Source organism: Urocitellus parryii, chromosome 9, assembly GCF_045843805.1.
Source record: "Urocitellus parryii isolate mUroPar1 chromosome 9, mUroPar1.hap1, whole genome shotgun sequence".
Classification (NCBI taxonomy): Eukaryota; Metazoa; Chordata; class Mammalia; order Rodentia; family Sciuridae; genus Urocitellus; species Urocitellus parryii.
In genome coordinates this window covers 21,624,391-21,648,424 of record NC_135539.1, presented here as the reverse complement: position 1 = coordinate 21,648,424, position 24,034 = coordinate 21,624,391, and the positions used below count along the sequence as shown (strand labels likewise).

Below are 24,034 nucleotides of genomic sequence, written 5' to 3'. Positions count from 1 at the left end.
GCTGGGTGCTTTGCATACACTGGAATTGGAATGATAGAGAGAAGATTATCATGTCTCCTGCACGAAGGATGACATGCAAATTCATGAAGTGCTCCATATTTTCAAGAAAATGTGAACTAGCCAGGCATGGTGGAGCACACCTGTAATCCCAGCTACTCAGGTGACTGAGGCAGGATTGCAAGTTCAAGGCCAGCATCAGCCACCAAGTGAGGTTCTGAGCATTTAGCTAGACCCTGTCTCAAAATAAAGGGCCAGGGATGTGGTTCAGAGGTGAAATGCCTCGAAGAAGAAGAAGGAAGGTGAAGGAGGGGGGAGGAGGAGGAGGAGGAGGAGGAGGAGGAGGAGGAGGAGGAGGAGGAGGAGGAGGAGGAGGAGGAGGGGGGGGAGGAGGGAGGGGGAGGGAGAAGGGGGAGAAGGAAGAGGGGGAGAAGAAGGAGAAGGAGAAGAAATAATTAAAGGTTCCAAATGTAGCAAAAGCTCCAAAGCCATCCCAATCTTTCACCTGCTCTTCTGGGTCAAGTCTTAGGGGTCCAAAGTAGCTGGTTCTTTACCCACAATTCCCTCAACCAGTAACCCTAATCATTTCCCAGGAAATTTAACTTCCGGGAGGAAATTCTGGCTCCCCTAGGAAACAAAAGTTCAGGAAACATCAGATAGCCCAAGCTAGTACATACCTGAGTGTCATTATCTCCATTTTACAGATTATGAAATTCAACTGAGATAAAAGTACACAACTATCATTTTCTTTCATACATTTCTCCCTAAAATGTTAAATTTGGGGGTTTTGGAAATCTAGCTGCTATTATTCTGACACGTACCAGTTAGATGGCCCACACCTATAATCCTAGCTCTGAAGAAGGCTGAAGCAAGAGGATCACCAATTAGAGAACAGTGTGGCCAATATGAGACTGTCTCAAAGAAAGTAAAGATAATGACATGTGAGTCAGGATCCTAAAGTTCAGAGAAACATGGAGATTTCAGGGTTCTAGAAATCCAAGATTCTAAACCTCTGTGAACAGTTCCTGTTCTGTAGCAGCCGGTGCAAGCCTGGAGACATATCACTCAATGAGCACCTCAGCAGCTCACCTTCCAGGCCTCACCTCACTGACCAACTAGAAGATAATATCCTGCATCCCCCATGGAGTAGAGGATTCACTGGGCAGGAACCAATAGCCACAAATGGTTCTTGCCCAAAGCCAACCAGCAGGGAAGTGATGGGAGTGGGAGGTGCAAGTCCCAGGTCCTGCCCCTCAGCAGACTTCCTGGTTTGCAGGAGGCAGGCAGGGTAAGAGGCAGCTGCAGCAGCCAGGAACCCCAGAGCCATGGGGCGCGGGAGGGACGCCATCCTGGACGCACTGGAGAACCTGACTGCCGATGAGCTCAAGAAGTTCAAGTTGAAGCTGCTATCAGTCCCACTGCGTGATGGGTTTGGGCGCATACCAAGGGGGACGCTGATGCCCATGGATGCAGTGGACCTCACTGACAAGCTCGTTAGCTTCTACCTGGAAGCATACGGCACAGAGCTCACGGCGGCTGTGCTTCGCGACATGGGCATGCAGGAGATGGCAGAGCAGCTGCAGGAGGCCATGCCCAAGGGTAAGTATGCCCAGCCCCTTCATCTACCAATTTCCTCCACCCAGCCAAACATGTTTTGCCCTTCCCACTCTTCTGCTTTCTGTTCCCCCTCCATTACAAAATAAATTCTCCTATGCTAGAAAGGGACCTTCCCATTTAGTGTGGAACTTGGCATTCTGACCCATGGGGCCCTCAGACTCCCAGATAGGGTGGAAATGGAAGTTCATTTTTTTCCACAGGTTCTGGATCTGTGCCAGCTGGAATTAAGGGCCCTCCTCAGGTGGCAGCCAAGGCAGGTGAGGATTCCACACCCTATTTGGGGAGGCGGGGATCTCTAGCTCTACCCCATCACTCCCCCCACCCCCCCACCCCCAGTTTGTTGTCCCTCTGCCAGAACCTGACTGGGCGAACCTGACTGGGCAAACCCGCCCCACCCCCTACACACACACCTCTGGGAGGGAGCTTGGTCTATCTCACTCCATCTGGATCCCTGATGAGTTGCCTGCGAGGTATTTTTGAAGAGTGTTTTTGAAGGGAACAGTGTTCCGGAGGGACAGGCTCAAGCACCTACCCTGGGTGCTGGCTCATCTGTTCTCTCCCCCATCACAGCACACTTTGTGGACCAACACCGAGCAGCACTCATCAATCGGGTTACAAACGTCGATGGGGTGCTGGACGCCCTGTATGGCAAGGTCCTGACTGAGGAACAATACCAGGCAGTGCGGGCAGAGACCACCAACCCAACAAAGATGAGGAAGCTTTTCAGCTTTGCTCCAGCCTGGAACCTGACATGCAAGGATCTACTCCTTCAGGCCCTGAGGGATACCCAGCCCTACCTGGTGACCGACTTGGAGCAGAGCTGAGGCATCTTTCCCATCAACCCATTGCAGCTCCAGCTCCCGCCAAGTCATCCCAAATTTCTTAATTTTTGATACACAAAATACAAAAAAAAAAAAAAAACTTGTGGTTGTGTGGGGTTTTTTTTTTCCTCCAGCTCTAAACATGATGTGCAGAGCCATGCTAGAGTTCCTGAAGCCATACAGGCTGAGGGTGTCATAAAGCCTGTGCTTTATATATACAAACCCCTACAATAAATCCACAGGCTTAACTTCATTTGACTGTTCATGTTCAAAGGGCATCAAGCTCACCAACTGCTTCCTAGTTCACCATTTTGTGGTTCTTCCTGCACTACCCAAGTCTGCTCTTGTGATTATACACAAAAAGCCCATGGCCAAGATCACAAAGAAAAGTATAAAGGATCTAGAGCCATTGGGGACCAGATTTGTCCAAGGCATTTAGAAACAAGACTAGCCTACATAGCTTCTCTACATCTTTCACTTATCTAAACACAGAAGAGCACAAGCCACACATTAATTCTGGAATTCCTTTGGGCACTGACATAAGTAGCCTTTCTCTGGTAAACCCCATCCCGGAGTTACATAGAGAACATGCCAACCATAAAAGCAAACTTTCAGGAAATGAGTTCTGGTGGCTCCTTTTTTTCTTGATGTCATCTTTGCCTCCAAAGAGAAATATTATTTTCCAAGGAAAAGCATTACAGAGCCTTTCCAGAGGCTGTTTAGGGAACCTAGGGCAACTGAGTACATTTCATACCCAACTCTTCCTGACCTTGAAGGGAGAAATTTGCAAACAGCAGATACCTGGAAGATCCAAATCCTATTCTGGAATTAAAATCTTCAGCCACTTTCCTACTTTATTGCCGCACCAGGTATACCTGCAACAGGCCTCCTCTCTAGTCTACCTCCTAGTGGCTGTCACCAAAACTGATGGTGAGGGCTAGGAATTTTTAGCACCGTGGTAGAGCATTTGCCTAGCACATGTGAGGCAGTGGGTTTGAGCCTCAGCACCACATAAGTAAAACAAAGGTATTGTGTCCTATACAAAGAAACATAAAAATTAAATAAACTTAAGACTGATAGTGAGCCAGGCATGGTGGCACATGCCTGTAATCCCAGTGGCTCCAGAGGCTGAGGCAGGATAGTGAGTTTAAAGCAAGCCTCAACAACTTATTGAGGCCCTAAGTAACTAAGAAAGACCCTGTCTCTAAATACGTAAAGGGCTGGTGGTGCATGCCTGTAATCCCAGCGGCTTGGGACACTGAGGCAGGAGGATCGCCAAGTTCAAAGCCAGCCTCAGCATAAGTCAGGCACTAAGCAATTTAGTGAGACATCTCTGCCTCTAAATAAATACAATAATTTATTATTTTAGGGAAGCTGTTTCTTGGGACTCAGCGGGCAGATGCCACTGAATTCAATGGCCCCTACCCAAAAAGCAGGGAGGGGGACTAAGGATGTGGCTCAGAGGTTAAAACCCTTGAGGTCAATCCCCAGTACCAAAAAATAAAAATAAAACTAATGGTGACAAGAGCTGGGCACAGTGGCACATGCCTGTAATCTCAACAGCTCAAGAGGCTGAGGCAGGAGGATGAAGTTTAAGGCCAGCCTCAACAACTTAATGAAGCCCTACAACTTAGCAAGATCCTGTCTCAAAGTTTCCAAAAAAATAGGGCTGGGGTTGTGGCTCAGTGGTAGAGCGCTCACCTAGCATGCACCAGGCACTGGGTTTGATCCTCAACGCCACATAAATGGAAAATATTGTGTCCACCTAAAACTACATATTTTTTTTAAAGTTTCAAAAAAGTAAGGCTGGGATATAACTCAGTGGTAAAGTGCCCCCCAAAAAACTTCACTTACATAACTTCCTTCAAGCCTAGCCTCTCTAACCTCTCCCATCCTTTCATATACCCCACCACCATCTCAGCAACACGATTTTGTTCAACAATCAGCATCATACATTAAGCACCTATATCCCTTAGCTCAACAACCCTGAAATCTTCTGCCTGTCCCTACATGCCCAAAATCAAACTTTTCTCTGGCTCCAGTGGAACTTTGGGTCACAGCAAACCACTTTTCAATGAAGGAGTCTTATGTGATGTACACTAAGTTCCATAAGAGACATCTTCTCAAGCCCCATATAAATGCCATGTTAAACTGGGTGCACTGGCACACACCTGTAATCCCAGCGGCTTAGGAGGCTGAAGCAAGAGAATTGCAAATTCAAAGACAGCCTTAGCCTTAGTTGGTGGAGGGCTTGCATTGCATGCACAAGGCCCTGGGTTCAAACCCCAGCAACACCAAAAAGGGGGGAAAAGGTTGCAAAGCCAGCCTCAGCAATCTAGCAAGGCCCTAAGCAACTCATTGAGACCCTGTCTCTAAATAAAATATGAAAAAGGGCTAGGTTAAGCAGCCCTTGGGTTGAATCCCTGGTACAAATAATAAATTGTATAGTATCTAACATTCTTTAACAAAACTTCTTTAAGGTAGGTGCAAAAAAAAAAAAATCAGTCCTAAAGTGAAGTGGACCCCAAGAAACAGCTTCCCTAAAATAATAAATCTTCAGGGAGGTGGCTTCCTTTTCCTTTGGTGAGGCAAAAAGGAGGACTTCACTCCACCTAAAGTCTCCTCACACTGTTAAGCATAATAGTGGTTAAGAGCAGGCATACAATGTTGAGGGCAGTTTTACTAAGGACAGGAATTCAAATTCTAGCTCTACATGTGTCACAAGCTATGGGATAGTTGGTGCCTCAGAAGCCCCTATGCAAAGTGGGAACAGGACAAAGTTCATCATCTAATAGCAAATTCTTCCACAGAAAACATACTTGTTAGCAACTCTCTGCTGGATGGGTTTTTTTCCTAGCTCCCCAATGCCTCAGAATAGCATCTGAGCCATCTCCACTGTCCCAAGAGCAGTTCAGAGTGCACCTCTAGCCCCACCATCTGGCTCATCCTGCCAGTCCCAGATCAGGTGGCAGTTTCTTGAGAGCTTTCGAAGGTCTAGCCCAAGTTCAGATAGTCCCACACATCTTTAGCATACTGAAGCACATCCCAGGTAAGTCAAGAGTCTGGAAATACCCTGGAAGAGTAGAAGTAAATAGCAATTGACCACATCAAGTAGAGAAATTCCTGCAAAGACTCAGAATTGGGTTGTTTTTTCTGTTGTTCTTGTTGTTGCTTTGTTTTGTTTTTGATGCTAGGGATCAAACCCAGGGTCTTGTGCATGCAAGGCAAGCATTCTACCATCTGAGCTATATATCCCCAGACCCTAGGATTGGTTTTGAGACATTCAACAAAAGAGCAACTCAAAGAAACTTTCTCTATATACTGGCACTCTATCCCCATCCTCATTGGAGCCACACTAAAATTTTCCAAATTCCAGCCCCATCCCTCCATGATGCCCAGGACCTCGCGCAAAAATTAAAACCTGAAGGGAAATAAAAGAGCTGTAAAACACTTCTTGCTCAAACTTTACATTCAGCCCACCATGCAGTGTAAGCACACTGCCTAAAATCCCAGCAGCTCAGGAGGCTGAGACAGGAGGATCGTCGAGTTCAAAGACAGCCTCAGTGAGACCTGTCTCTAATATAAAATACAAAATAGAGCTGGGAATGTGGCTCAGTGGTCATGTGGTCCTGAGCTCAATCCCCAGTACCAAAAAAAACTCTTACACTGAATATTCAGAAAATTCAGAAACAAGCCAAGGCTGACTATGCCTGTGCTAATTAAATCTAGAACTCATATGCAGGATTCACACCTTTTTTTTTCTTAGCTCCTAGACAGTACTGTAGCACTCACTGTTTGCATAGTCAAGTTCCCCCTTCATGGTGAAGTAGGGGGAATGAGCAAGAATTGAGACTCTGCCCACCTTTTTTTTTAAAGCATTACTCTTAAGTAGGTTGCTGCCTTCCAATCCACCATCTGCACTGGAACCACAAAGATTTTCTTAAAAACCATTATAAGCTTGAATCCTCAGATGCTACAGAAAATATAAAGGCCACCATACAGAAAAAAGAAATTCCTGATTAGCCTCAACTATCAGAAGATGGACATACAAGTGTCAAAAGGAGTCCACCCTTCATCTTGTGCTGAGGTTCTGTGGTGGTGCCAAGAAAAGGAAGTCATTTCATAACCACTCCCAAGAACAAGTGAAAATATCTGGCTATAAAAATGGCAAAATTAATCTCCTTCATCAGAATGCCCCAAGATGATTGTGGCGCTTGAGTTTTTATGCCCAACCACTCTGATAGATATTACTGTGGCATGTGTTATCTTTCTGCTTCAACAAACCATAAAATTGTTTTGAGTTAATGACATGAATGAAAAAATTAATTTAAAAAACACCCACAGCGTATTACCAGAGCATGTATTAGAAATACACACCTTAGCTGGACACTATGGGGCATGACTGTAATTCCAATTTTCAGGAGGTTGAGGCAGGGAGCATCAAAAGTTACTCGCCCACTTAGTAAGACACTGTCTCAAAAATAAAATGAAAAAGGGCATGGTGGCACACACCTCTAATCCCAGAGGCTCAGGAGGCTGAGGTAGGAGGATGGCAAGTTCAAAACCAGCCTCCATAAATTAGCAAGGCCCTACAGCAACTAATAAGAGAGCTCCTACCACTATTTAAAAAAAAAAAAAAAAAAAAAAAAAAAAAAGCTAGGTATACAGCCAAGTGTTTAAGCACTGAACCAAGATTCAATGCCTACTAGTAACACTCCCCCAAAAAAGTAATATTAACCATAAGTGAACTATGTTTAGCATCCCATTCCCAAGATACTTCACTATGTGTGTAAACATTCCAAAACCTGAAAAAGTCCAACCTGAATCTTAAAAAAAAAAAAAAAAAAACTTGAAAACATCTGAAATCCAAAACACTTCTGGTCCCAAGCATAAGACATGCTAGTTAATTATACATTCAACTTGCAAAGTATTTAGTTCTAGCAATCTCAAACTGACAGCCTCTCCACAAGAACTGGGATCTGGGCTGGGGATGTGGCTCAAGCGATAGCGCGCTCGCCTGACATGCGTGCGGCCAGGGTTCGATCCTCAGCACCACATACAAAGATGTTGTGTCCGCCGAAAACTAAAAAATAAATATTAAAAAACTCTCTTTTAAAAAAAAAAGAACTGGGATCTGCCTTTTATTCAGGGATACTGTAAACAGGATGGGCCAGCTTCCCTTCAAACTCTAGGGGTGGGTGCAGTATGGGGGGAGAAGTCATATCCTAGAACATTTCAAGTAAGGCCCCTATTCTGAACGGACTGAAGTAAAGCCCTAAAGATACTGCACCAAACAGCTACAAAACCTGCAATTGTGCAATACTGCCACCTCTAGGTAAAGTGTTTACAGTCAGGATTCTACCTGGAAAACAGCTCCTGTTCCCTTTAAAGCTTTTTCTCACACTCCCAAACCACAGCCCAACCCTTGGAAACCTTATTCTCCACTTCAAAAAAAAGATGCCTAGCGTGGTAGAGCTCTTGCTTGACACGTGTGAAGCACTAAGTTCAATCAACTAGAGAAACCAGACTGGCTGCTAGTTTCTTACGAGGTAATAAAAAACAGAAGGCCCAAAATTCAAACACATGGGTCTCACACTTCTCACCAGTGATGATCTGGCACCAAAACCCGATTCTCAACAAACATCATTCTCTCCATTGTTATTTCTTGTCTTCATCATTGTGGAAAAGTTCCCCCACTACGCCAAGCTATATCTACCCAAAATTAGTCACCTTTGACCCTACTTCATTTCAAGGGCAAGGCCAATCACTAAAAAGCCTTTTTTGGAGAGGGAGCAGTACTGGCTATCAAGCCACACATCTCCAGTGCCCCACCCCCACGCCCACCCTTTGCTACCAGGGATTAAACCCAAAGAACCACAATCTCAGCCTTGTCTTTTTTTTTGACAGGGTCTAACAAAATCACTGACGCTGGCTTTAAAACTTGTGATCCTCCTACCTCAGCCTTCCTAGCTGCTTTTCTAGTCATGCCCCTAGCACCAAACCTGGCCCATTTATTTTTTTGAAACAGGGTTTCACTCAATTGCTCAGGGTGGCCTCAAACAACAATCCTCCCATCTCAACCTCCCCATTTGCTGAGCTTGAAGCACCTAAACCATTTGAAAGAATCAAACCAGGTGCAGTGTAACATACTTGTAATCCCAGCCACTAGAGCAGGCTGGGGCAGGAGAAGTTTGAGGCCAACCTCAGCAACTTAGCATGACCCCATTTCAAAATAAAACATTAAAAGGGCTGGGAACATGCCAGGAGCAGTGGCGCATGCCTGTAATCCAAGCAGCTCCGGAGGCTAGGGCAGGAGGATCGCAAGTTCAAAGTCAGTGTCAGGAAAAGCAAGGTGCCAAGCAACTCAGTGAGTACCTCTGAAATCAATCCCCAGTACTACCCCCCAAAAGGGGAGGGGGGATGAGGTCTTGGTTCGGTTTTAAAGCATCCCTGGGTTCAATCTCCAGTACCAAAGACATCAAAACTTGATAGTGTCAGCAATCCACTCACGAGCTTCAAACTCCTTGAATTTTAAGAGGAGGAATCAGGGACCTAGGCCAAATTCTAATATTAAACCCCAGCACGAGCGTAAGACATCCAGACTAAAGGTGAAAGGATGGTTAAAAAAAAAAAAAACATGCCACTAACATGGATCATGTAAATAAGCAGGGGTTTCTACCCTCATATCAGATAAAGTAGGCTTTAAGCCAAAGTTAATCAGAAGGGACAAAGAAGGCCACTGAAGGGAATTATACATCAATAAAACATAACAATTGTAAATATTTATGTCCCAAATAATGGAGCATCTATATCCATCAAATGAACCTTTCTCAATTTCAAGAATCAAACATGCCACAACACAATACTGGGTAATATGCCTGTCACCACTAGATAGATCCTCCAAAAACTAGATAAAGCAGCTACAGAAATAAAAACTGCAAGTGATAATTTAGACAATATGTATAGAATGTTTCATCCATCAATGACTGAATACACTTTCTTCTCAGAAACATGGATCCTTCCCTAATATAGACCATATTACAGTTGGCATACAATTGTGTTATTACCTTAATATATTTTTAGTATCTGTAGGGTTATTTTGGTAACTCCTTTCCATTATGTGCCTTTCTCATTATTTTTATCAAATTTTAGCTGTATTATTTCTTCTCTATTTCATATATTTTTGGTTATTCAACCACAATCTTAAAATAATTAGTTTCTTTATGAAAATGTTCCCATCTACTTTTCTTGCGTTTTTTCCTTGACCTATAAATAAGTGTGCCATTTAATTTTGAAATAGTTGACATGTGGGGGTGGGGTTCTACATATCTTAAGGCGACTGATTATTCTAATATACCCTGCACCACACATAATTAAATAAATAAAGCTCCAACAACTAAAAAACTTTTTTAAATTAACAGAGGGGTTGGGGTTGTGGTTCAGCAGTAGAGTGCTCGCCTCGCACATGCGAGACCCTGGGTTCAATCCCCAGCACCACATAGAAATAAATAAAGGAAATAAAGGTATTGTGTCCAACTACAACAAAAAAACAAATATTAAAAAAAAATTAATGGAATGATTGTATTGGTTACATACATGTCAAAACTGGTCAAATTACATACTTCAAATAGGTACATTTTATTGTACTTAAATTTTACCTCAATAAAACTATGGGGGGGTTAAAAAAAAAAAACCTAACAGGAAGCAACAAAAGTAAATGAGACCTCAACCAGGCTACTCTAATAAATCAAAATCAAAGTTATCCTTGGCTTAAATCCAAAGGTTCTCTCACATGTTCCAAGTTCAATAAGCCAAGCCATAACATGGCCTGGAGACGTAAGGCCACTCCCAACCTACTCTTGGTTAAGAGCAACCCCTTTCCTGCAGGAAGATTAAGCAGCTGATAACCTTTTATAAAAAGCCAACACCAGAGATGAAATAACTTTTCTAGAACACATATTTGAACAGAGAATGTACGTCAGCATAGCTTCAAGTGAGGCAGTAAGTGACATGACTCCAATGATATATAGCAAGTACCTAGAAAATAAAAGGATCTGGGTTCAATCTCCAGAAGCAAGGGAAGGGGGACTTTCATAAGAAAATACTTCCAACAATGGGTCTCAGTATGTGCCAGACCCTGGATATGATCTCTAGCATCACCAAAAAAAAAAAAACAGCATTTGCTCTTGGCTACTTAACTTCTGTTCACCAAAGTTCATGTTCAACAACTGGCTGGCAGGCATAGACAAGTTTACTTACTTCAATTTCACAGGTTGAGTAGAAAAAAAATTTTTTGTACCAAGAATTGAACTCAGGCACTTAACCACTGACCCACCCACCCCCCAAGTCCAAGAAAAATTAGTCTCTAAAGGTCTGCAAGGTCATATGCTAAGCGGTTGGGAGTCAGTGTTATATAACTCAATACCCTACCCACACCAGACTTCCCACCCATAGCAATCATGAATCTTCAAGCCTAAAACCTAAAAATACCATAGGCAAAATATAAAAGTGATCTAACTAAACCAGCCTTCCTGTAGCAGATTATCTACTGAAGATCCAATTCCCCAAAAACTAGGTAGCAGTCCACTTTCTCATCTCCTTTAAATACAAGGGACCACCCTCTACATTCCTTTCCCAGCCATCTACCCACCTCACACACCATCTCCAGACCTCTTCAAAATTTAACATCCTATAAGCATTTAAGCAAACAAGTTTGGGACAGAAGTTTGCCCCCTTCAAAACTTCCTGCACAATTGTATCAGTATTAAAATGCTAATAGAAATGGTATCAAAAGAGTAAACTCAATTCTGATTCCTAATCTCTGATTCTGAGACAGCAACATAACTGTTGCCCCTCATTTTCAGCTTGTAAAGCGAATGGCCTGGTTTTCTAGGGTTTACCATCACAACTCCATAGAACCTCCATTGGCACTAAACAATGGAATGAAAATAGGCACTCTAGTTATTCTCCCAACTTGATAATGTGCTTCTCTCCCATAGTCAAATTTTGTTTGGGGTTTTTGTTTGGTTTGGTTTGGTGGTTGTTTGTTGTTGTTGGTTTTTCTTTTTTGGAACTGGGGATGGAGCCCAGTGCTTTGCAAATGTGAGGCAAATGCTTTGCCACTGAGCTACATCCAGCCCATCATGGTCAGATTTAATACTGCTCCAAATACAAATCTAATTTGTTTGAACCTCAAGAGCCAAGAATTCTTAAAGAGTAAATCTGCTACAAATGGTAAACAAAAACCATCATGTAAATTGTGGTAAAACTCCCATAGACAGGCAAACCTGGAGCAATCAATACTCATCACATCCTGTATTTTCATTTACCCCATTACACACCCAATTTTGCCATGACATAAATTTAAACTCTACTCTCAAGGATACCACTTGTCCTTTTCTCCCCTAGATCAAGTACCAAATACTTTATTTCTAGTTCCTGCTGGGCAGGAACAAAAAATCATTATATTCCTGCTACACAGCATGATCTCAGAGGCATACTCTCCACATTCCTGTCACGGACATCAATCCTCCAGGAAAGTGAAGAGGGGGAAGAGTAACAAATTTTAACTAAAACGATGGTTTTTAATGGGAACCAGAGATATGGCTACAATCATGTAGTCCAACACAAATCCATGGGTGTTCAGGAGGTGGAAAGTTACAAAAAAAAAAAAAAAAAAAGGGTAACACTGGGTACAGGAAGAAAAGCTGTTCCAGAACCTCAGGAGCCAGGCTAATACGGCCTCTCCCTGCGATCCTGTCTGTGCTCACCCCTAGGGAAAAAGAAAAAGTGTCTGTTAGGTTTGAATTACCAGCTTCTCCACCTACTCCATACCCCCAAACATTCTACCAGACCCTCTTAAGTCTCAACCAAGCAAATGCCTTATCTGTAAGTAAAATGGATCTAAAGAGTAGTTCCCCTGATTTTCCTCCTTTCTCCCACCTCCCCATCTTTCCCAGCTCTTTTGACAATCAGGGGACTGAACCCAGTGCTGCCCTACAATCTTGCTAAGCCTCACTAGGTTACCGAGGCTGGTCTTGAACTTGAAATCTTCATACCTCAGCCTGGGATTACAGGTGGATATCCCTATCTCTGCCTGGCTCAACCAAAGCTCCCTTTTTAAATTTTTAAAGAGTCTCAATTAATTTGTCCAGGCTGATCTCAAAATTGGGATCCTCCAAACACAACTGTCAGTATTAAAGGTATATGCCATTGTGTGCAACTTTTAGCTCTTTACAAAGAAACCATTTTCAACACAATCTTATTACCCCATGTCCTGTGTTCAATTGCTTTATTTTTCTTTTTATACTCTTACTCACCTGGAGTCCATCTTGCCAGGGCCAAAGCCACCTCTGTCCCCACCTCCCCGGCCCCCTCGGAAGCCCCCACGGTCCCCTCCACGGCCCCGGTAGCCGCCCCGATCATAGCCTCCTCTGCCGCCACGTCGATCATCTCCATAGTTACCCCCTAGGACAAAAGAAATATATGAGATCTCTATCCTCCTACTTTCCCCTAGCCTCCCTGCTAAAAACTAAGGGATTTTTTTTGTCCAACTCCTGTCTCTTACCACCCATGTGGGAGCCTCCTGGTCCCCCTCCTGGGCCATCTGGTTTAGGAGCCTTACACTGGTTGCATTCATTTCTCCAAGAGAAGTTCATGTTCTCACACGTACTAAGAAAAAGAAGGCAAGTATTTTGGAAAAATAGATGAACAACTAGAATTAACGAGACTTAAGAACAGAAGAATAACCACTAAACCCCAGACCATCACCTTTCCTGATATAATATTCCCCCTATGATCAACCAGTTTGAAAATCATACAAAATTCCAAATTTTTTAATAGCAGGCTTTCTGAGTTGCAGCATGATGGAATCTCTTTAATTCCACACCATCCTGACCAAGATTCACACAATTTGTCCAATAAATTTATTCTGTATATATCCTTACCCCACCCACTTAATAGTCATCTAAACTATCAGACCCACTATCTCAATATCACAGGGCTTGTTTTCAAGTAAGCATTCAGGATTTTGATACTCTAATTTCCAGCACCCACTTAGGGATCTTGGATCGATAGTTATCTCCCATAGGTAACAGCAGAATATATACCAACCTTATCTAACACACTCTCAATTGAATCCTCCCTCAAACCATGCAACCCAACTTTCTCATTTCTTAGTTTAGAAATATATCCAAACAATTCTACAATAAGAGTACTAAAATTAAAAAAAAAAAACTTTCACTCACGGATTAGGACATTTCCAGTCCCCAGCTCGTTGCTGACCTCCACCACCACCACCTCCACTGGGGAAACCTCCCCGGCCACCGCCGCCACTGCCACCACCTCCATAGCCTCCACGGCCCATGGGTCCTGGGTGTAGATATAAGAAGTCTGTTCCACTTTCAAGTTTGGTTAACCATCTTTTCCATGCAAGCCCTTACCATCTTCAACATTCACCAACAGGAGGTAGTAGCTCACCTCCTCGCCCTCGGCCTCCACGACCATTGCCACCACCCCGATTGAAGTCTGCTCGGCGAGTAGCAAATGAAACCTTGATAGGATTCCCGGAAAATTCTTTGCCTAAAGAAAATAAAGGACGTATAAAAAAATATTTTAAGTGAGGCATGTAGCTCTGTGATAGAATACATGCCTAGGATATATGAGGGTTCTACCTGCAGCATCTTAAGACACTTGATTCAAAAACACTTGGTACAATCTAAGAGTATACCTTCCTAAAAAGGGTTATAATCTAAAACATGAGGAAAAATTAGACTACACTGAAATTATAAACTAAGTGTGGAAGATTCAAAAGAAGCCTCAGAATGTAACATGCTTCCTAAGGTTAGACATATACCTATGCCCACACAACCTGTTTCTTCATACATACCATCAAACCAGTCAATAGCTGCTTTGGCAGAAGGTGGGTCATCAAATGAGACCGTTGCCTCTCCCTTCAGCTTGCCGGTTTCCCTGTCTGTGTACAAATTAATCATGGGCTGTCCAGTTTTCTTATTCGTCTGAAAAATGCAAAATACTATCAATTTTGGAGGATAACAATGAAATTTTCCCTTGGTATCCTTGAGGGATTAGGATCTTCCAAAATCCCCCATTATCCATATATTCAATTCCATTACTTAAAAGGACCCAATATTTGCATCTAACAAACACACATGCTCCTATATATACTTTTTATTGGCCAGGGGATGGGGGCAGAGGGAGGGATACTGGGGATTGAACTTGGGCATTCAACCACTGAACCACATCCGTAGCCCTATTTTGTATTTTATTTAGAGACAGGGTCTCCTGAGTTGCTTAGCACCTCGCTTTTGCTAAGGCTGGCTTTGAACTCACGATTCTACTGTCTCAGCCTCCTGAGCTGCTGGGATTACAGGTATGCGCCACCACTCCTGGCTCCTGAATATACTTTATCTCCTAGACACTACACTGAGCTAGACCCTAAATTCCTAGGATCTAGGCCTGTAGCTCAGTGGTATACCACTTACTTAGCATGCAGAAGCCCAAGAGTTTGATCCCAAGCACCACAAATAAAAATCATTGATTATTTATTAATACCTAAGTGTAAATGCTATGTAATTGTTGTACTTCTTATTTATGACTGATAAGAAAAAAATGTATGGACAAGTTCAACTCAGACACATCTATTTTTCCAAATATTTTCAATCTTGAGTTTGGCTCAAAGCAGAACCACTGGATCCAGACAGCTTCTGGCATGGCAATGTTTTAAGTGAGGCATGTAGCTCTGTGATAGAATACTTGCCTAGGACATGAGGACCTGGGATCTACCCCCAGCATCTTGATTCAAGGACTAACGCACCATCTTCCTCTTCCAGAACTGAAGCTTTTATCTTTCTCAAACTACAGCTCTCCCCTGTGGTTCTAAATTAAAACCACAGTCTTACACTGTCTTGGGGGACCTTTCTTATCACTTATTCTTTTTGTGCAATTTCCTAAAAAATGGCAACAACTACTGTTCTTTGCTCACCAAACTAAGCTGGCAACGACCATTAAGACTTCCATTTTTTGGGCTGGGATTGTGGCTCAGCGGTAGAGCGCTTGCCTAGCACATGCGAGGAGGCCCTGGGTTTGATCCTCAGCATCACATAAAAATAGATTGTGTCCAACTACAACTAATGAATATTAAAAAAAAAAAAAAAAAGACTTCCATTTTTAGGGGCTACGGTTGTGGCTCAGTGGTCCACCAACAACTAAAAAAGAACTTCCATTTTTACTGCTGGCAATCACTATCACTTTTTATTAATGTGTCAAATCCAAATGCCTGCCAACCGATAGAAACTATATACTCTGGGGCTGGGGATGTGGCTCAAGCGGTAGCGCGCTCGCCTGGCATGCTTGCGGCCCGGGTTGGATCCTCAGCACCACATACCAACAGAGATGTTGTGTCTGCCAAGAACTAAAAAATAAATATTGAAAATTCTCTCTCTCTCTCTCTCTCTCCCCTCTCGAAAGAAAAAAGAAAAAAAAAAAAAAGAAACTATATACTCTGTTCCACAGTACCTTAATAATGCCAATCTGCTTGAAGTAATCAGCCACAGACTCAATTGTAACATTCTCACCCAGGCCTTGTACAAAGATGGTGTTGTTGTCTGAATTATCCTGTTCTGCTTGTTGAACACAGGGGAACATGAAAAATTTAAAAAGGAAAAACCAAGTTAAAATATTAAAAAATTAACAGTCCTTCAATTCTCACATTTGAATATCCATATGGGTTTAGTTTTACAACTACCCATTAGAACATTTTATAACACTGTACAGAAACCAGGACTCAGGTGTTCACTGCCCAAGATCACAAAATTCATCAGCGCTTATCAACTTTCAACTGAAGATCCCTAAGACAATTTACATGAAAAAAAAAAGTAAAGATTTTTTTAAATGCTGTCCAGTTCTGGAGTATGGTCCACAGATGAATTGGCATCACCTGTGAATCTTTACAGATCCTCAGACTCATTACAGACCCTCTAAATTGCTTAAGAAATATTCATTTACCAAACATTTCTGATATACTCATTTAAGAATTGTTAAGTATATCTAAAACACTCTTCCCTTCTCTATCACTGCTTTTTCAGTTTTTTGTTTTATAAATTTCAAAAACCATCTAGGTGAAGTCTAGATACTACTTTAACAACTTTTTCATGCCACCAGTGAACTCACCAGAATCATGGCGTGATCCTTGATCCCGAGGGCCTTAAGTGACACCAAAAAACAAAAACAAAAAAGAAAAAAAAAAAGAAAAAGAAAAAAAGAAAGAAAACAAAAACAAGGAAAAGAGCAACTGTTAGTCAACAGGAAAGACAGACAAGGAAAAAAATTAATACCAAATTCATATTCTTGCAAAGTATCAGTTAAGTGCTCACAGCCTCACTCCAAACCCTGTCCTGGGCCTGCCCAGAGGAGAATATCATCGGCAGGTCTGGGGGAGACACAGGCCCATTTCTTAAGATCTGTAACCTGAGTCCCCACAGGGACAACGCCACACTTCAGAAAATGCTGCCTCCCCCAGCTCAGGCTGGGAAATGTCCTCAGCGCAGATTTGGGGGGGTGAGGGGAATTACCCATTAAAGTTAACAAACCAACTCATAGCTTGGCCCTTTTTCTCTCACCCCAGAGAGACATGGGCTCACCACCAGCAATGTGATGTGCATCCATCCAGTTTCTCCAAACTTTAACACCAAAAACACTTATCAATTGTGGAACAATTTTTAATTTCATAACCATTCTTAAGACCATGTTAAGTTTCCCCAAAACCACATGAAAATTAACATACATGATAGCTATTGTATTTTTAAAGCATGTCCCAGGGAACAGACCAGAAATCTTATTTCCATAATGCAGCCTCTTTTTTTTTTTTCCAGAGACCATCTTTGACCAATGTTTATCTGAATTCATCATATGCAAATATTGTACCCATACGCAATGACACCTAAGTCATGAACCCACGCCTTTGGCTTTAATGTTGTGACAAATCAAGAAACCTTTTGTTAACCAAACCAGAAAAGTTCCAGCTTACTGGGAGACTTCTCAAATTTGCCATTTTTCCATGAATTCAGTTTGTGCTGTTTAAGACCTGGTTATTTCCCATGAGCCACACATGCTCCCAAATCTTTCTTGAAGTAGTCCACACCTTCCTTCCCAGAGCTAGTTTCTATTTGCCCATCTGAGTTAAGTACATTATGTAGAATTGCATTGACACCACTTGGTACTTAATATAAAATATATACCAACTTCACCGTCCTCAGGCAGGGCAATATTTCATGTCCTCACAGAATTAAAACATTTGGAGGTTGTTACACACACACATACACACACACTAGCCTTGGACACATACTGATCAAAAGGATCCTAAAGCCAAGTTGGCACCACGTGTTCCAGCACACTCCCTCCAGTTTCTCAAAATGGTGGTCACTAAATGCCAGGTATGGCAACACCCCTATCAAGAGGCCTACTAGATACCTCTATTAACCTGGGTCAAACCAATTTGATACCAGACGACTGCTGAGTCTTACCCCTGCCTGCCTCCAGGTTAGCACACATCTGGCAGCAGGGTGGCATTCTACCCCACCACTTTCTGGAGGTGGTTATGGACACTTCAAAACCTTTGACACTTAAATTAACACGCTAAGACATCTGCAAATGAACAATCAGACAAAGCATTGCCGGGAGTTGGGAATTTTGGAAACTCTGTTCACTTACCACCAAATTTATTGAAGCCACCACGGTCACTTCCGCTGGAGAAGACAAGTTAGAAGAAAGGACATGAAGCTTCCAACGGCTACAAAAGGGTGTTTTTGATTTTAACATTCCCCAAACATGGGTAGGTGTTTTGGGAAAAAGATACAAGTGGCTACTAAAATACATCCCTTCCTGACCAACCCTTGTCTGACCTGTGAGCATGTCACACACACGTGTGCAATTTCTCAGACACAATTAAGAATTTTGCTTTAAAAGATTATATATCTATTTCCTCTGGAAAAAAAAAATGACCCATTTTCCTTGGTTGTTCTTCCGACGTAGCAGATGTTTTTTTCCTCGTCGTGAATGTTGACAACCCAGTAGTTGGTTTAAAAACCCTACCCCCAATGTACCCAGAAGACATTTCACACCAGGCTGGGGTAGCCCTCAACACATTTTTGTGGATTTTGCTTTGAAAGCAGCAAGCAGACCCAACCCCATTCCATAAAAAGTCAAAACCAAAGGCAATTTCCCCTTAAAGCAAGACAGACTTAGCTAAGCCCTATCCTAACTACTGAGCTGTTTTTGATCACCCTCCACCCCCGGGGTCACCCCTTCTACACTGTGAGAAGAGCGGAGTATTTTGCAATGTCACCTTTCATACCTGTGGCACATAAAATGCAGAGCAAGTTAACAGTCACATAACAGTTGTTTTTCTTTTTAAAGTTTTGCAATAAACACACGCACACAACAGAGTTTTCCTTATTTTGCACATTTTTGAGATTGCCCCCACCCACCTTCTGAATACTTACCATATATAAACTCATTTTAAAAAACCTACTTTTTCCAAAAAAAGTAACACTGACATTCCTCCCCTTTTCAAGGAGACAGTAGGATCCTTCAAATCCTATATATCCAACAGATTTGACAAATGTTTTAACATCAAATCTAAGGTTCTACTTCAGCAGAAGGGAAGGAAAGAAGATCCAGTTGGACAAGCTGATGCTTTTAACCAACCAGGGGAAGGCGGACAGTGGAATAAATAGGTGGGATTCCACTGTCAAGCATTATCTTGCCCCAAAGGTCTGCACACTTCAGTCAGATGACCCCATAAACCAAGTCACACACAAAATCAGTCAGTCAAATTAGTGCAAATCACGTTCTTGGATTCAAGTGACTACAGAATACGGGAAGAATAAGTAGCCAATTCCTGGAAGCTGAAGTCAGGTTATCCATTACCAACTCCCCTGGAGAACACATGGGAATGCACATGCCAAGTTTCCCTATTTCCCAGGAGTGGGATCATCGGTTTCCCTTGCAGAGTTAAGAAGTCTTTACTTCCACGTTTCTTGCCTAGGATATCAATGACTCCAATCCATACACAGCTATGTACTTTTTCTTTTTCTTTGGAAATAAAAGCGTCATACTCAAACATCTACTCACAGGTGTGGATAGGAATTTAGGCTCCCAAGTTCTCATAAAAATAAAATGGGAAAGTACAAAGAAAGTCACTGCCCCAAAATCAAAACCCTCACAGATCCCCAGAGAATAAGAATACTAACCATGCACTAGGGACTGGTTTCAAAGGAGATTCATGCACCCTCCATACTCCCCAAAAGATACACCCTGACTCACAAGACACCTACCCCATGCCGCCTCTGCCTCCACGGCCACCTCCACGACCTCTGGGTTCATAGCCACCACTGCTGCGGTTATAACCACCGCCACCGCCCCTGCCACGGCCCCCTCGGTCCTGTTGGCCTCCCCCGTAGCCACCGCCGCCACCACCACTCTGGTCCTGATTGCCATAACCACCGCCTCCACCACTCATGGAGGACTGATCTTGGCCATAGCTGCCTGTGAGAGAAGAAAAGATACTTTTTTTGTGGGGGCAAAACCAGGCTGGAGATGTAGCTTAGTAATAGTGTGTGAGTGCTCAGCATGGACAAGACCTGGGTTCAATCCCCAGGGTCAGGGGAGGAAGCCAGGCCAGGTGTAGTGATGCATGCCTTTAAGCTCAAAGGCATGGGAGGGCGTGGCAGGATTTGAAGTTCAAGGTCAACTTCAGCAATTCACAGAGGCCCTCAGCAACTTAGCAAGACCCTGTCTCAAATAAAAAGTGCTGAGAATGTGGCTCAGTGGTTAAGCATCCCTGGGTTCATTCCCAGGTACCAAAAAAAGGGGGTAGGGGAAATGAAACATTAGTAAAAGGACCAACAGTCCCAAACAATAAGAGATAATAGAAATAAAAGAATGAGATAAAAATTAAAAGAACTTAAAAAAAAAACTTTGATAAGGGCTAAACAATAGAATACAGAAAATAAGTAGGAGACACAGCTGAAGACCCCTTCTTACCTCCACCACCACCTCCGCCTCCTCCACTGCTACTGTTGTACTGATTCTGTTGTCCATAACCCTGGGGGGGATTATAGGAGCTTTGCTGCTGTCCATAGCTTTGCTGCTGTCCACCATAGCCAGATTGTTGGCCATAGCCTCCACTTGGGGGTTGCCCATAGCTGCTGCTCTGAGAACTGCTACCATAACTACGTGGGAGAAAAAACATCATAATCTTAGCATATCCATTATTCCCTTTCACTTTCATCCTACCCCATTCTCTTTACCCATCACTAACAATTCACCCTAATCTTTTGTGTCATCCATCCCCCACTACCACCTTACCTTCCAGAGGTGCTACTGGGAGCTGGTTGCTGGCCGTAGCCAGGATAGGACGACTGCTGCCCATAAGATGATTGGGAACTCTGGCCACTGCCATAGCCACCAGTGGAGCCATATCCCTGGGGAGCTGACTGAGTGCCATAGCCTGCTACAAAGAAAAGAGAAAGGGAGTCGTAAAAGCTATGAGGAAATTTAAAACAAACAAAAAAAGGCAGGAAATGGGTTAAACATTATATATCACATTACTTGAAAAGTCAGTTTAGAAAATGCTAGTATCTCAACTGATCAAGTTACCCTCTTTTAAATCCTAAAATTAGCCTGTGGTGGCAAATGCCTGTAATCCCAGCAGCTCTGGAGGCTGAGACAGGAGGATTTAGAGTTCAAAGCCAGCCTCAGCAACTCAGATAGGCCCTATCTTAAGTAAAACATATAAAAGAGCAGGGGATATGACTCAGTTGGTAATCCACTTGTGGGTTCAATCCAAGTTACCAAAAAATTATAAAATCTTAATTAATGCTCCAATTTCACTCTTTAAGATAGTTCCAGTTCCAATTTCCTTACCTATCCCACCAAAACCAAAAGATCCATATGTGTTAGCTGCACTTTAACATGCTGGTATGTATACAACATATACCAGACAATCCACATTATTTACAAGTCCAACATTCAAGCAAATTTAACCTCCTTGTATACCACATGATGTACGGTAACCTGACTTAAATCATTTCCAAGCCAACTATTTCCTCCATGTAAGAATCAGCCTAAGACTCCTCTCCTTTTCATGTCAATAAAGGAAACAGGAAAAGGTCAACATATACAGAAAAGTCTCAATTTAAGAAAAAAAGGAAATAATTACAATCCATAGCACTTTTGGTTTGAAAGGACTAAGTCTCCAAGGAATTTTTAAAAGTTATATGAGATTGAAAAGAAAATATAGGAACCAGTTTCAACATTTCAGCACTATTCAGGTTTTAGAAAAGCAGCATTCAGAAAGAACAGAAGTAATCCAGAGTAAGAGGGACTCAACTGTTTTGGGTCTGTCCATAAGAAGAACCATAGCTGCTCTGGCCATAGCCTGAAGTGTCTGCTGACTGGCCATAACCACTGTAACTCTGCTGTCCATAGGGCTGATTGCTCTGCTGGGAGTAGCCCTGCCCAGGCTGGGTGGGGTAGGCCCCATAGCTAGAAAAAAAGAAAAAGCTGCACTGAGGAAAAATTACCTTAGAAAAGAAAAAAATGAAAAACAAAAAAATACAAAAGGGAGAATTACCTTGACCACCCTTGCCCTTTACAAACTCTGGAAGCCCAAAAATGGCACTCACCTTTGGGTTGCTTGTTGAGTATAGTCTGCAAAACAAAAACACAATCACATTATCTTCTAATCACAGAAGTAAATTCCTCAACTTAAGTGCTAGGGCCCCAGATTAAGAAAAGCCAACAAAATTTTATTGCAAGAAAAGGTATAAATCCCCCCACGAGATACTAATTTGTAGACAAGATGGCAATACAAGTTTTCTTACAATAAAGAAAAACAATACAAATTTCTTCAAAGAATCTGAGCAAGTTCAAAGATCTTGGTGGACAGCTATTATGTTCTGCAAAGTCAATGCCACAAGCTGCTCTAAATTTACATGTATTTCATTTTCACATCCGTTTTAGGAGAAAGCTATTATATTAGTTAAGATTCAGCATAAAAGAGCACAGGTTTGAATTCAAGTCCAAGACAATGGTGTTCACAATGTGGCACCCTCAGTAAGACCAAAGAATAAGATTTGTCTCCCAAAAAAAGCCGTTCTTCACCCCTTTGACCAACCTTGGAAAAAGCCAAAGGGGTGTTTTAGCACAGAGGCAGGGAACCAAGACAACAAAGACCTTTGACCTAAAATGTCAAAGACAAAGTGATGTCCTCAGGAGGCAAAGTCACCTGATCCTCAAATCCCCAAGCCTGTGGCTTCAGATTACTGTTTTCCACAGAGATGAAAAGATTCATCAAGCTAAAAGCAGAAAACATTTTCAAAATGCTATATTAAAAACGCACTAGGCAAGATCGGGTCATCTCTTCTGTACAGGAAATGAAGCACTTCCCCCGCAGGAAAAGGCAAAACGACAGGGAGAGGGCGTGGCCTCAGGGGCCGTTCTTTTCGGTTCTCACCTCAGAAAAAGGGAAATTCAGGCGGGAAACCGTAGGGACCCCGTCCCCCAGTCCGTTGATCAATTTCCCTGCCCGTCCCCAACCGTTAAGCGGGCGCGAAGCCCCGATCCCGAGCCTCCGCCCCGGCCGCGTGGCAATCTGGGCGGGAACCGAGCAGTCCCGCCCATTCCCTAAGGACCCCAGGAGCAAGGCCCACACCGGACGCGCGCGGCGGAGTCTCCTGAGGGTCTCGCGACAAAAAGTCGGACCAACACGAGGCGGAGAAGTGGGATACGCGCGGCGAGAAAGGGGGAGGGGCCAGCAGAGCGCGTGCGCGCACCAAATGCCCGGATGCAGCACTGCGACAAAGCGGACCAGAGCGCGGGGTTGGGTGGGGGAGGGGGGCCTATGCTAGAGAGACTTGGCATTTCACCCTCCCTTTATGCTTCAATCACCAAGTCGCCTCCCTCCCAACACTCACCTCATATAAACGCACTGCAAAACCAAGACTTTCAATCCCGCGAGAGTCGCCAGAGGAGCGAAACAAAATGGCGACACCGACCTGCCCCTTCTACTTTCTCCGCCACCTCCCGCCACAAGGGTGCGAGAAGACCTTACACACGAACGCCTCCCCAGGCCCACCGAAAATCAAAAGCCCAGCTGGGAAAGAACGAAGCCCTGACCAGGCGCACCACAGCCGCCTCGTGCCCTTACATACCGTTTGAGGCCATGTCCGCGCACGCGCGCACAGGCCGACAAGCAACAAAATTCCGACACGACTGAGCACCGCCGCCTCGAGGACTGAGCAACCCCGCCTCCTGCGTCTAGGTTTATGTACGCCTCCCCGCCTACGTACCGCGGCGGAATGTACCAAATCTGGAAAAGGAAAGGGGAAGAAGGATCGTATTCCCAACATTTTCCGAGGAATAAATGAGTCCAAACGGACAAAAAAGAAATAACTTAGCTATAAATTGATATCCTAATGTATATTACAATTTTTTGACGAATAACTCCTGTTTATTTTGAAGGACTAGCCCCCAACTCACGTCAACCCCTATATGTACACAATGGTATGGTCTAGCTG

At 43.3% G+C, this 24,034-nt stretch overlaps 2 protein-coding genes and 1 non-coding gene across 4 annotated transcripts; 2 read left to right on the top strand and 1 right to left on the bottom strand.

Annotated features, from left to right (window-relative positions):
• Positions 1-103, top strand: LOC113190931 (U6 spliceosomal RNA). The gene has a single exon (XR_003301842.1). It is a non-coding gene; the product is annotated as a U6 spliceosomal RNA (small nuclear RNA).
• Positions 104-1,146: 1,043 nt separating this feature from the next.
• On the top strand, positions 1,147-2,500 carry Pycard (PYD and CARD domain containing). Its single transcript, XM_026400437.2, has 3 exons — positions 1,147-1,596; positions 1,815-1,871; positions 2,185-2,500. Exons 1-3 carry the CDS (start codon positions 1,323-1,325, stop codon positions 2,436-2,438), a joined length of 585 nt encoding a protein of 194 aa, XP_026256222.1. The 5' UTR covers positions 1,147-1,322; the 3' UTR covers positions 2,439-2,500.
• Positions 2,501-10,129: 7,629 nt separating this feature from the next.
• On the bottom strand, positions 10,130-23,748 carry Fus (FUS RNA binding protein). Of its 2 annotated transcripts, none has more exons than XM_026400402.2 (15): positions 23,669-23,748; positions 22,142-22,166; positions 21,847-22,001; positions 20,823-20,964; positions 20,499-20,686; positions 19,790-20,000; positions 18,165-18,199; positions 16,626-16,658; positions 15,972-16,075; positions 14,323-14,452; positions 13,914-14,015; positions 13,682-13,805; positions 13,003-13,106; positions 12,755-12,902; positions 10,130-12,207 (listed from the first exon to the last, which is right to left on the bottom strand). In XM_026400402.2, the coding sequence occupies exons 1-15, from the start codon at positions 23,679-23,681 to the stop codon at positions 12,168-12,170; spliced, it is 1,554 nt and encodes a 517-aa protein (XP_026256187.1). In that variant the 5' UTR covers positions 23,682-23,748; the 3' UTR covers positions 10,130-12,167. The 2 variants fall into 2 exon arrangements, with proteins under 2 accessions (XP_026256187.1, XP_026256186.1); XM_026400401.2 differs by having other exon boundaries at positions 10,133-12,207; positions 20,823-20,967.
• Positions 23,749-24,034: the final 286 nt, after the last annotated feature.